The sequence below is a fragment of the Macrosteles quadrilineatus genome, unplaced genomic scaffold (assembly GCF_028750875.1).
Source record: "Macrosteles quadrilineatus isolate MER2022 unplaced genomic scaffold, UCM_ALF_1.0 Scaffold_2__2_contigs__length_208266976, whole genome shotgun sequence".
Taxonomy (NCBI): Eukaryota; Metazoa; Arthropoda; class Insecta; order Hemiptera; family Cicadellidae; genus Macrosteles; species Macrosteles quadrilineatus.
In genome coordinates this window covers 180,888,449-180,901,843 of record NW_026542595.1, presented here as the reverse complement: position 1 = coordinate 180,901,843, position 13,395 = coordinate 180,888,449, and the positions used below count along the sequence as shown (strand labels likewise).

Here is a 13,395-nt window from a genome sequence, read left to right as displayed (position 1 = left end):
AGTAGCCTATTTAACATTCATTTTCATAGACTGTAAAAGCCTTCTGCACTTTTATTATTCTGTATCGTATTACATAATGGGAAATTGTCCAATGATTAAATACACATGTATAACAATAATCTCGTGATGATCTGTCAGTATTGAATAATAAGACAAAATATCGGCAAAAGTAGTCAAAAAGGCAGACACCAACCAGTACAATAGATATAACATAATGCGATAAGAAATGATTGCAAGAGTTACTGTAATATTAAGATTATATAACTGTTCGTAATGGAACGTTATATTGCTAAACATGACATTATACAGAAGAACATCAATTTTTAAATAAGAAAATAAGATCCTTATATATAATTCTGTAAGACAAAATTTTTACCAGGAAATTGTGGACGTCCAGAAAATATGAGTAGGCTAATTAATGTAATTTTCATGTTCTATTTTAACCTTTTGATTAAGAATTATAGACAACCATGATCAATAGTAAACACTCCATTGTAAATAGGTACCGGTACAAAAATACAAATTAAGGTGTATGATAAACATTTAAAACACGTTGGTCCACTGAACACCCTGTATATTAGAAGGTCGCCAAATGTGATAAAAACTCTTAATTTATAAGATTTCCAACCGTATGATACACTATTGAGCTTTAAGTTTGTTTATGTACGCTTTAGTGGTTTGAATACAACAAAACATGGCGTCTTTAACGTTAAAAACATAGAAAGTCAACATGTTTAAAGCAAAAATTGTATTAATATTATTATTGTATACGACGGCGGATATTTGAACGCCTTCAATGTGAGGGACGCAATAGTTTATACTTTGGACCAAACGAACTCGTATTAATGTGTTGGACCAAACGATTTTGGACCAAACGAACTGTTTTACAACTGTTGGACCAAACGATTTTGGACCAAATGAACGGCAATATAAACGTACAGTATATTTCATAAGTTTACTCTACAATGCAACATTTTACTTCTAGTTTGGCCTGTACTTTTGGACCAAACGATTTTGGACCAAACGAACGTGTTTTTAACTGTTGGACCAAACGATTTTGGACCAAACGAACGAGTTTTTAACTGTTGGACCAAACGATTTTGGACCAAACGAACGGCAATATAAATTGTGGACCAAACGACTTTGGACCAAATGAAATTGGATAAAACGATTTTGGACCAAACGAACGAGTTTTTAACTGTTGGACCAAACGATTTTGGACCAAACGAACGGCAATATAAACTGTGGACCAAACGACTTTGGACCATTTGAAGATGATCCCATAATTCTAAGTATTCTTTTTTGAAGTTTAAAAAGTTGATACGAATCAGATGTGACGCCCCAAAGCTCTATTCCATACTGTAAAATTGACGAAAATAAAGCGTGATAAATCATTAGTCTAGTGTTTAAATCAACAACATTTCTTAAGACCAACATTTGAAAACATACTGAATTTAACTTTTTAGAGGTGTTATGAATGTGATTCTTCCAATTCAATAAACTATCTACATCAATTCCTAAAAATTTAGCTGTGTTGCTAAGATTTATTTTTTCATTATCAAAATAAACAAAGCCTTCAAGATTGTCCCTACACTGTGCAGTTTGAAATTTTACTATTTGTGTTTTAATGTGGTTCATTTTTAAACCGTTTACTTTAAACCATTTTGACAGATCTTGAAGAGCTTGATTCAAGGCTAAACTTAGTTCATGACTGTCTTTTGATTTAATGATGGCTGTCGTATCGTCAGCATATAACAACAAACTAGGTTTAACATTCTTAGGTAGATCATTTATGTACATCAAAAACAATAACGGTCCTAATATAGAGCCCTGGGGCACCCCCATAACAATCTTTTCCCATTCAGAAGCATACTTAATGTTTTCTTTAATAATAACTGTTCTTTGAAAGCGATCGTTTAAATATGATTTCAACCACAAAATAACTGATTCTGAGAATCTATAGGAGGATAATTTATCAAGAAGAATTTGATGGTGTACACTATCAAAGGCTTTGGATAGATCACAGAACACGCCAATAGTGCTCTGTGACCCATCCAAGCTCTGTGTTATTGAATTTACAAAATGAGCCACAGTGGAAGTGGTACTTCGATTTTTCCTAAAACCAAACTGTTCATCAGCTAATAAGTTATTAGATTCCAGAAAATAGGACATTTGATTGAATGCAATTTTTTCAAATATCTTTGAAAAAGAAGGCAGGACAGAAACAGGTCGGTAGTTATCTGAATTACTCTTAGAACCTTTTTTAAATAATGGCTTCACCTCTGCATACTTCAAATGATTAGGGAAAGTGCTATTGGTTAAAGTCTGATTGATGATTATGGACAAGGTTATTTAGTGTGAAGTGTACATTATTGTTCCTTGTGCCAGAGCTGACCCTTTCCCATTGGGGCAAGACTACGTCCCAAAAGAATCTTCAAAATTAGGACTTTATGGGATGCTTTTTGATGGTTTAAAACTGGACCCAAAAGCTGTCCTTGGCCGTTGAGCATAAAGTTAATGAGACAGCTGGTCTTAGTCAGTAACAAAGCTACACAGATCACCTCACTCCATTTTACAATCACTCTTCATTCATATTCAGTTTAAAACTGACACAGAAGTGTGCATCACTGTCTAAACGAATTGAATTGAATATAAAAATTACAAATTATCATGTGAATTACTCCAGGCAACATGCAAATAGTGAAAATTTTGAGTTTTAACAGCTGTGAAAACTACAAACAATTTTAAACAAGCGTATGTTTTGGTTTCAGATTTCAAGACCTGTTTTTACTGCAATTTCACAAATTTCAAAAAGATCAGAGTATCAAGCAGCAATGTCTGATGTGGGGGACAAAATTATAGAAGCAGCAAAGAAAGCAGTAAATCGTGTAACTGGCTGACTCCATACTTCAAAACATGGCAACCACATACACATTATTACAAACCCTGCTCAGAGACATGCTGAGTGATTGAATTGGAATTTACAACGTTGGTTGGACACAACCATAACTGATTTAGCAGCCAGTATAATGTTTTATGGTTAAATTGTCTAACTAAAATGTGCTTTTATAATCGTTGGTTTAAAATACATGAAAATTAAAAAGATTTGTCAACCTTTTTACTTGTTCTTTATTTGTAGGCTCACAAGGGCCCTCATTTTAAATCTTTGGTTTTTTGGTGTTTTTTCATTCAAATGTAAGATATTTTGCTTGTTTACGTAGTATTAGGCTTGACTTAATGTTCAGGTTTATCATTATAATAAGGTTCACTTTTCTGTAAATTTTATACAGGTTTCATAACAAATCAAACATGGAAATTAATTTTGAGCTTAATTGAAAACTTCTATTACACTACTGATTAATATGTTTCCTTAGTACAAAAATTCATAACTGGCTTGTAGCTAACCCATTTTACTCAGTTAAGGACTTCATGAATTATAAAATTAAAGCCAAATCATTCATCCTGTAAATCAAGAACTCTCAATCATTATTCTCAATCTTTGTTACCTATAGATATGAACATGTTTAGTAATATTTTATTTAATGTAATTTAACAATGCCTATTCCTATGTACAACTTGGTCAATGGCAATAAACTTTCTTATTCTTATTCTAGTACTTACAGTGCTTCTTCTTCAAGCTTTCTTCTTCTTGCAATCTTCAATCCCATTGGGATATCTTCCAGTGAAAAATCATTTTCTCTACGCAAACTGTCAGCTTCAGGATATGTTTGTAGCAGAACCAATGTTTCCAAAAATTTTACTGAATGGGTACGGATCCTAAAAAAAATTACAAGATAATAAAATTGTACATTAAGTTACCCTAGATTAAATTTGAAACAATATTTATTAGGTTAAATTAGCAAATACCGGTAACTAACTTATAATTAGATATAAGTTAAGTAGTAAGGAATTTAAAAGTAGGCTATCTTGAAACTGAGCTTTTGGGTTGGGTGTAGTCTAAAAATGTTGGTATATCTAGGCCTATTGGCGCAAAACAAAACGGATGAATATATTTGGTGAAATACAATAACTGGGGCTTCACAAATATTAAATTTTAATATAACTCCATAGTTTCATCACTATAGGATATATTCTTGGCTTGGTACTTTGGCATTATCCAGAGACCACCCTTATACAGCGCGCTACGGCGGTTATACAACCATAATAATGCAGTTTTGGGTTGGTTACGATGGGATAAGATTTACTTCAACATTATCGGACGAATTAACCTGCTAAAATTAAATTTCTGTATATAGACCTATGTAAAATAATTGAATTGTCAAATAAATGATTGGCTGAGACACCGCAGGCTTTCAGCATTGCGTCGATTTTTGACTAGTTGCGCGTGAGATGTTGAAGTGTTAATTACGCGGTAGCTCGTCCGTCCACTTGCCTATTTTAAACAATGTAAATTTTTGTATTATCATAACCAGATCGTAAATCTAAACATTGTGATTAGTTTGTGAACCCCGATTGACATATTTAATCAATGTTTCTGCCGTGTGTGATCTAGTGTTGTAATAAATTAATTCAAGCTCCCAACCACCAGTTATTAATTTGACCCTTACACCACTCGAGCTGGACAGTTACACAAAGAAGGGAAAAATAAATTACAGCCTACTTCAATCATGCATGATACGATGTTAAAGACAAACTTACCCGTCATTCTCACTGTCAACCATATCAATAATCATCTTTTTAATGTTGGACTGGATGCTCCACACCAAGTTCATATCATCGCTCACTGTTGTAGCTTTTGCCACCCAAGCAAGAACATTCCGGTAAACAATGTTAAATGCTTGTATTACCCTCTTCTGAACCTGGGCGCTTGAATCTGCCAAAAGCATTTGTAAGCTCGGCAACACTCTTGGTAGAAGATCAGAGTCTTTTTTACTAAAAAAACAGATTATCATTTTTAGGTCAATTGGTTAAATATAAGTACTTATGTTAATATTGTATTTCAATTTTTATACAGGGTGACGCAGAGAAACGGGAAATTTTGAAGTCGTTATTGGTACACCTATATGTCTTGTAGGAATGAGAAACAGAAGTCATGACGCCAAGTATTTAGTTGAGAAGGAGCAGTGGAGTGGTGCGGAGCGTGCAGTCGCCGTGAGAGCGTACTACAAAAATGGTGACAGTGCAACAGCTGCAAATGTTTGGATGTCTGTCACTTTCATTTAAATGGACATGTCAATAAGCAGAACATGCGTTACTGGGCTCAACGAAATCCCACTGAACTTCATCAACGTCCGTTACACAGTCCCAAAGTTACTGTGTGGTGTGCAGTGTCTTGTTGTGGTGTGATTGGACCTTACTTTTTTGAGGATGAAGATGGTCCCACTGTAACTGTCACATTTCAATGTTACATTCATATGCTGGAGACATTTTTTTCTCCACGGCCTCACGCTTTTCCAGATATTGAAATTCAGCAAACCTGGTTTCAACAAGATGGAGGCCTCACACACTGCCAATCTGTCAATGGCTGCATGCAGACGTTTGTTTGGGGAGCGCATCATTTCAAGGAATGCTAACGCTATTTGGCCTCCAAGGTCTCCAGACCTCTCAGTGTGCGACTTCTTTCTACGGGGACATCTAATGAGCGTTGTGTACCTGACTAGGCCAAGAAATCTTATTGAGCTCAAGACTCAGATCGAAGAACGTGTCGCCAAAATCCCAGAGGACACATTGCTTCGCATAATGCTAAGTCTTTGAAATGAAATGAAATCAACTTTATTCATACTTTGCAAACATGTGCACGAATGGCGTCATTACATTGGATCAAAATCATAATGCATCTAAAAAAGTACAAGATATAATCATTATTGAAAAAGTTCTTATTCTAATATATTATGTAGGAGGAAATATTCATTCTTTGAGTACAGGGGATTGGTTAACCCTCCGAGTGTCACGCGTCATAAAAACGACGCACAACACACTTTGTGTAGGGTCACGCGTCGCTTTTAAGACGCACAAACATCGTTTACGGCGAAGGCTCTATGACTGACTGAATCGGATTGAACTGGATCGAGTTAGGTATCGTTCTTTCCGTAATATTCTAAGCTTTCTCCAGAGGTCTGTCTCTAAGCGCTATTCATTTTAGTTCCGAAAATATTGTAGCAGACAGCTGACGTGCGTGTATTTGTAAACAGCTAGGTTCCCCCGGACCGATGACTGATGTGTTTTATTACGTTTATCATTGTTTTAGTGTTAAAAATCAAAAGTAGTGATATACGTGGTGCATTATAAGAAGATTTAAGTGGTTTTGAAGTGCTGGTTGATGATCCTGAAGAAGTAGGTAGTGATATTGATGTAAATTGTCAGCCAGATTCCTAGCTATGGTTAGGCTATGCATTCTTAGCTAAACGCTATGTACTGAAATCCGTTTTTCGCTCATAACTTATTTATTTGATAACTTACCTCGCTATATGATTATATATTTGTAATCCTCATTAAATTTAGAACAAAGTGGCTATTTTCAAATATTTATAGGCCTATAATTTATACAATTTCATTGAGCGCGAACTTATTTTTTTTTTGAAAATTTTCGAAATTATATTTTTTTTTACCTAAAAATTTTTTTTTTTTTAAATGTTCCTTATGTTTTATATATAATATTGAAGCCCATGATTTTCCAAACAAAATGGTATATAGAACATTAGAATTAACATTGTTTTAAGCTTCTCAGATCCGTTTTAATAAAACCTTGCAAAGGGGCCAAAAATAGGTGGACATTAAGGCCTAAACTATGGACACTCGGAGGGTTAAAAAGTAAATTTTTAGATTATTTTTAAATTTTGTAGTCCTTGTATAGTCCTTTAGTTTTGTTGGAAGAGCATTGTATTGTTTTTTTTTCAAAAAATCTTAATCCATGTGAAGGTGTTGCATAGTTATTTCTGTTTCTGGTACAGTATTGATGAGAATCCCCTACCAGTGAGACATTATTTTAATTTTGGACAGTATATAATATACATTGATAGATATAATAGCTATATACAGACATTATGCCTAGTTCTTCAAATTTTTCCCAAACAGAATCTTGCCAATCCAAATTTAACATAATGCGTATGGCACTTTTCTGGAGAATTAAAATTCTGTCTAAATTAGCTTGTGATGTTCCTCCATAAATACTTATACCAAAGGATAAATGTGAGTGAATATGAGCAAAATAAACCAATTTTAGGGATTCAAGTTTACAAAATTTTGATAATTGATAAAGTGCGAATAGGCCTGTTGACATTCGATTTGCCACATTCTTCAAAATCAATTGAACAAATAGGCCCAAACGACAGCCCTTTACTGAAGCGATTTTTAAAATGTTATTTTTAACTTTATTCCTATTTCAAACATTTCTTATGTATTTTCCACACTTGACCAACACATTTTCACCATTAAAGATTATTTTTTACAATTTTCTTAATTTATTATGATTATTTCAAAATTACCCGTTTTTCTGTGCCACCCTGTACTTTAACTGAATTGCATTATGTTTAATATTGAAATAAAGCAGTTAGGCAAGTTAAAAGAAATTCGAATTAGATACTTTCTACTCAAACATTTTAAGCATTAGTTCCTATAAGGTTATTTAGCCTACAAAAACTTTGTTAAATAATTTTATATTAAATTAATTTTTATTTTAAATTATTTTTTTTATATTAATTAATTAATTTTATATTGAATAATTTTTTACCCTACACAGGAAGACACTGGTTTCTGTAATCTTTAATGACAAGAAAGTTGTTGTTTACAGAAAGGGACGAGTAAAGTCAGCTGGGGTCATTAATTTTGTCCAAACACTCTCACACGCACATGAAAGTTTTTTCAAAAAGGTGTAGTAAAAGTATCTTCAGTAGGCTCTCAACGAAGCTACACATCGTTGTGTTTGGATGTAGCCATAGGTTGTGTTTTAATTACCTACCCTGTATATTTTTTGCTGGTAGTGTGGCAAAAAACAAGTTAATAGATGGTATTTATATCGTAAGCAACTCATCAGGAAAGGCATTTAAAGTACCGGCATAAAAAATCCTTGCACAAGAACTATCATGCTTGTACCCTTAACGCCTACTTCCTGGCCTTGAAGCTTAACTATTAAGGATGAAAACTATAACACGGTTAAGAAATATTAATTTTGGAAACAAATTGTCTTTCTAACTTTTCCTATTGCGTGATTAATGGATAAGAATGCTACAAAGACTTGAACCTGAAGCTCGTGCTGAAATATGTAATCAAACTAGAAAGAGTCAAAAAGTTTTATTTAGATTTCACATATATTTCCTATAGCCTATATTTGAGCAACAAATCCTTTCAACCAAACTCAATAATTTAACAAGCTTACCTTGCTTCTTCGATGAATCCAACAATGAATTTTCTGACATCGGAATTTCTGTCAGACTGAAAAGCTAACATTTCATCAAGGAAGTTGTCTAACAGTGCAGATTCTTTGTGTACTATGGCCTCTTGTACCTTGCTCAACAGCTCTACTTTATTGCTAGCTGCTGTTAAGCTTGCTTCATTCAGCCAGTCAACAACCTAAAACAAGTCATTAATTCCACTGACAATTAAACGGTAAATATAGGCCTAGTACCGTTGTTAGAATGTGCACCTTTTTTGTGGTTTTCTCGACTTTGACAACAGATAAAACTAGGCATTTCTTCCCCTAATAAAAATGGCACAAGTTGTTTTTTTATTCTTTATAGACATAGTTTAGTACAAGGACACGGCTTTGGTGTTTGGCAACGTCGCATCGGAATGCAAATCCCATGGTAACTTAATAATAGTACTGTAATAACAAAAGTGTAGCCTAATCATAAACATTGCTTATATGTTCCATTAAAAATTAATGCAACAGCTTTTAAGATTTACATCAGTGTTGCCACTTTTGTCTCACCACGGCCTTATATTGGAGAAGGTTATGATTTGCGTCGAAGACAAAATCTTTTTAAGTAAAACTGGTTGGATATTGTAAACTAGGTCTATGGAATTTTATATGTCACATTAATTAACTCTGCAACAAAAAAATAAGATAAAAAAAAATTTTAGGCACTATGCCAATGTAAATGGCTCATTCAACTACGTACCGGTACGTTCTTATTTCATAAAAAATTGTGACGCTGGTACAAGATATGGGATCTCTACTATAAATTTTAAGAGTCTATGGGCAACAGTTAATTAGGCAACAGGGTGTGTTGCTAGCCTCGTGGTTAGCGTATTGGACTCCAGTGCAGGAGGGACGGGTTCAATTCCTGCACATCCAAAATATGGGTTCGGACCACTTTCCCTAAAAGTAATATTTGAGAACACTATATACATTGTCTCTGGCGTCGACATGAAGTACAGAAAGAGAGATAAAAAACTAAGCAATAGGACGTTATGCTAAGATGATTGTAATTTTAGGCTAATTAAAAATGTTTAAGAAACTTGCCAAAATTCAAAAAAATTTCAGACTCTATTTTAGTTTAGGGCCTATTAAAAATAGGCCTTAAGTCATTCTGTGAGTAACATCAGTTTATATAATAGAATTTTATAGGTATTTTGTTTTTTTTACCTTTTGAACCTTTAATCTTAAAAAAAAACCTGCGGCCGAAAAGGCAGACCTGCACAACTCTGGATTTATCACCAGGATAGGAGCGTTCGTTAATGGTCGCATACAAGGTGACTTAGGGAAATTACTCTCCAGAGTTCTCTTGCACTGCTCTATAGCCTTAGGCTGCTTACCGGCATTTTATTTGCCCATTTTGTTGGAAAATTTGTTTGCTTGAGTTTACATGTGTTCCAACATTTTTATCTAGGGCAAACAGGGAGTTCTAACCTCAAACCCTCCTTTGGGTAGGTACACACCAGATCCACCTCAATGGAGTAGAGGATACTAAATATTTAGGATAGAGTTCCGCAGAGAATCTGCGATATATTAGCCTATCGGATTAAACGTCAAGAGGCCTAACTTATACCGGGTGGTGCAAAAAAAAAGGAAACCCAAAAATAAATTATTAATAGTTTACTAAAACAAAGCATAAACAACGTAAATTTAAACAGATTGTAACTCAATTCGATGTTACGTTGGTAAACATATGCGATACCTACCTAATATATCGAACCGAACTATAATCCCTAGGCCTATATATCGATATTCGGCAAATATTTACCGTATTCACACGGGGATATGATGTAATTTTTATATGTCTACTTACAGTATTTTTAACGCTGAATCAAAAAATGCAATCAGTTTTTGTCGGAGAGATTCCTAAGCGGCCGTAGTGGCCGTAAAACGAAGGTTAGAATTACAAATCTAAGGATAATTGAGCGGTACTGAAGGTGATGGTAATATGGCGTGGTCTGGACGGGTCCGTACTGAGTGAAGAGTGAGGACTGAGTGAGAAGAGCAAACAACTGTTTGTACTTGATCTAATGCAGAATGAAATCAAATCAATTCGTTTTGAAACCAAACCAAATAATCAGTTCTTATTTAGGCATGTGAGGAAGGTAGGTCGGGTTTTAAGTGGATTCGTGACTGTATTAAGTGTTTTGAAGTGAGGTTAGGTTAGGAAGGTAAAGGTTAGGTTATAATGAACCGACTCATTAATTTATGCAACTTCCAGACTGGTTTTGCACAATTGAAATAGTGGGTGAAACACAATGAAATAACGATATCAAAAATGCGCAGCACTTTATAAACAGCAACAAAGTCCATTTTCTTTTTCAAATCTAGTTATTGCATATTGTAACTCTGATTTTGCTCTCATGGCGTCGCCTGTGGTTTTGTCTGTTTAGTATCTAGAATGTAAACAACTGACAGCTGTTTCCACTCCACAAACCTTCCACCCCTTTTAGTGTTAGTCGCCATTAGAACTTGGACTCGTCCATACCACAAATATGTTAATAAATCAACAAAACTGAAGCTTCATATTAATTATATAACTGTACGGCCACTTAGGAATCTCTCCGACCAAAACTGATTGCATTTTTGGATTCAGCGTTAAAAATACTGTAAGTAGGCATATCAAAATTACATCAAATCCCAGTGTAAATAGGATAAATAATTACCCGATATTCAAACCTACATAAAAATTACCTGTTACAATTTTTTAAGTAGCCAAACTCACCCTTTGACTTGTTGTTTTAGGATTCCTTTCATCCTCTTCGTCATCCATAAAGTACTGCGCAGCAGTGCTCCGTCTGTTCTTTTCGGTAGCCATCTGGCAACCTTTAAACACACCTTTCTACCTGAAATTAATTTAAAAAGGTAACAACTCAAAGTCTGAGTATAATCTACTAAGTTAAATACAGTAGGTTACTATATTCTGTTCACAAAGTTTAGGCGGTTTGAACCGAAGCCACACGATCCCCTCCACCTCACCCTAACTTTGAACAAACAACCAGCAGTTTCTGATTTACGGTAGGTAAAAAAGAACCCAGAAAATCTTCCCCTTAACTGTTTAAAATGGTCTACAGTATGCAAGGATTTCTAGGAGTAATAAATAGGGATTGAGAAAAGGTCGGCACCAGATGCAGCAGCTCCGGGCCAACTGCAGGAAGGCTAGCTTACAGACTTCCCAGAGTAATCCAACCACAATTATAAATTGGGTTCTAGCTTGACAAACCATAACTAAGTTAGGCCTAGGATGGTTAACTTACCTTAGTAAGTTAGTATTAGTAGGAATTCATTCAAATCCTTGACAACACAAGCCTTAACTTATTTAGCAAGATAGACCTATTAACTTAAGTGACAAGAAGTTTGACTTACAAGAAAAATAGCTTAATTTAGTGAGAATGAGATTAAAGGAAACTTGTGAACTACGCCTTGCTACTATAATGAACCCTGACTGTTTCAACTCTAATAAATTACACATAGGCCTAAGTTCTCTGTACCGGTAGGTCTATAAGTAATTTGAAAAGGCAGTGCAATTTTCTTATGAGGTAAGTTACATTTCAAAAGTGATTAAGTTTACTTGGCAAACGTGGATTTAATTGCTAGTGCTAAGCCTAGTTTAAGTTATTGCAAAATGACATAACTGAAATTGATCTTGTTTGGTCAACTAGGCCTTGGAACTAACTCAATTTATCCTGTAGAACAATATTTTAGTGACATTATTTTTGCTTTTGATGGTTTTAAGTGAAACCATAAAAATTAGTTACAGGCTGCGATTTAACTATTTGTCAATTAAATTGTAACCATTATAAACAAACATCCTAATTGATAATATTGGTAAAGAAAATAAGTGAGCTAACCTACAACAATAACTGCGTCAAGAAATGAATGTAAACCGGTTCATAGGCGTTAGTACTTAGTAGGCTATTCGATTGAAATTGAAATTGCAACGAACAATCAGGTAATTTTTAAAGCCTACTAATAATCAATTTACAACAGCAGAAAACATTAATGAAAAATTGAGTCCCTTTATTTCATGAGTGAATAGAGATTGGCCCGCCATTGATTGACAGCAATGACAGCAGACAGACGGACAGAAAACCAGACAGTATTTGGTATTTACTCAGGGGAGGTATAGAAGAGGCTACGATGACAGCTGTGGGCTTCTTATTAGCTGAGGGAACGCCATTACCGTGACAAAACCATCTGTAGCCGTCGGCCTTGGTGGTTTAGTGGTCAGCGTGCCTGGCTGATATGCCGAAGGTCCCGGGTTCCAATCCCGCTGACAACATTAACTTTTTGTCCACGATTTTTTTATTATCAGCAAGTTTGGTTGGTTTGGTTCGGTTATGACAGTTTAATTTTATTATTAAGTCATTAAAATTTTAATTGAGTAATTTCTAGTTTTATTTAATAGGCCTAAACAGAATTATTTTTTTCTATTACTAAACTGTTGTTATATTATTTCATTATCAGCAAGTTTGGTTAGTTCGGTTAGGTTATGATAGTTTAATTTTATAATTAAAAAATAATAAAATTGAATTTGAGGCATTTATAATTTTATTTTATGAACAGAACTATTTTTGCGATTAGTAAACCTTCATTGCCAAAGTGCTCTCTACAACAGCGCTGTTCACGGAGGAATTTTGAACTAATGCCTCAATCGTACCTCCCCTAAGTCAGACCCACAGTATTTTGGTCAAACGCTATTCCCATTCCATAATTCCATTTTGATTAGTCAATTCCGAGTCAGGTCAATCCAGTTCCAGAAATCCAATACCAAAGAGAACTAAAAACACACACATATAAATATGTTGATCTCTCACTCAGTCGGATCATTCATTAGGACTGAACTAGGGTGTTGTTCTTAGCCAAAACAATATAAATTTGAAACTTGTTTCTGTATATTTCAAATTGAGTCAATATTTTCATAACCCAGGAACCAAAGCTTTCACATTCTTAAGAAATACACAAATTCGCATTAGCTGCCACCAAACTAAACATCTGTAACAGCACTACTGACAATGTTG

The 13,395-nt window shown here is 34.4% G+C and overlaps 1 protein-coding gene across 1 annotated transcript in view; it reads right to left on the bottom strand.

Annotated features, from left to right (window-relative positions):
* LOC128985915 (symplekin-like) overlaps positions 1-11,220 on the bottom strand; it is a 47,664-nt gene extending 36,444 nt beyond the window's left edge. Inside the window, exons 1-4 of the mRNA XM_054405899.1 lie at positions 11,100-11,220; positions 8,336-8,529; positions 4,660-4,893; positions 3,622-3,777 (exon numbers count right to left, since the gene is read on the bottom strand). Of these exons, the coding sequence (XP_054261874.1) occupies positions 3,622-3,777; positions 4,660-4,893; positions 8,336-8,529; positions 11,100-11,192 (677 nt within the window). The 5' untranslated portion in view covers positions 11,193-11,220. The remainder of the gene's footprint in view (positions 1-3,621; positions 3,778-4,659; positions 4,894-8,335; positions 8,530-11,099) is intronic.
* Between the last annotated feature and the right edge of the window lie 2,175 nt (positions 11,221-13,395).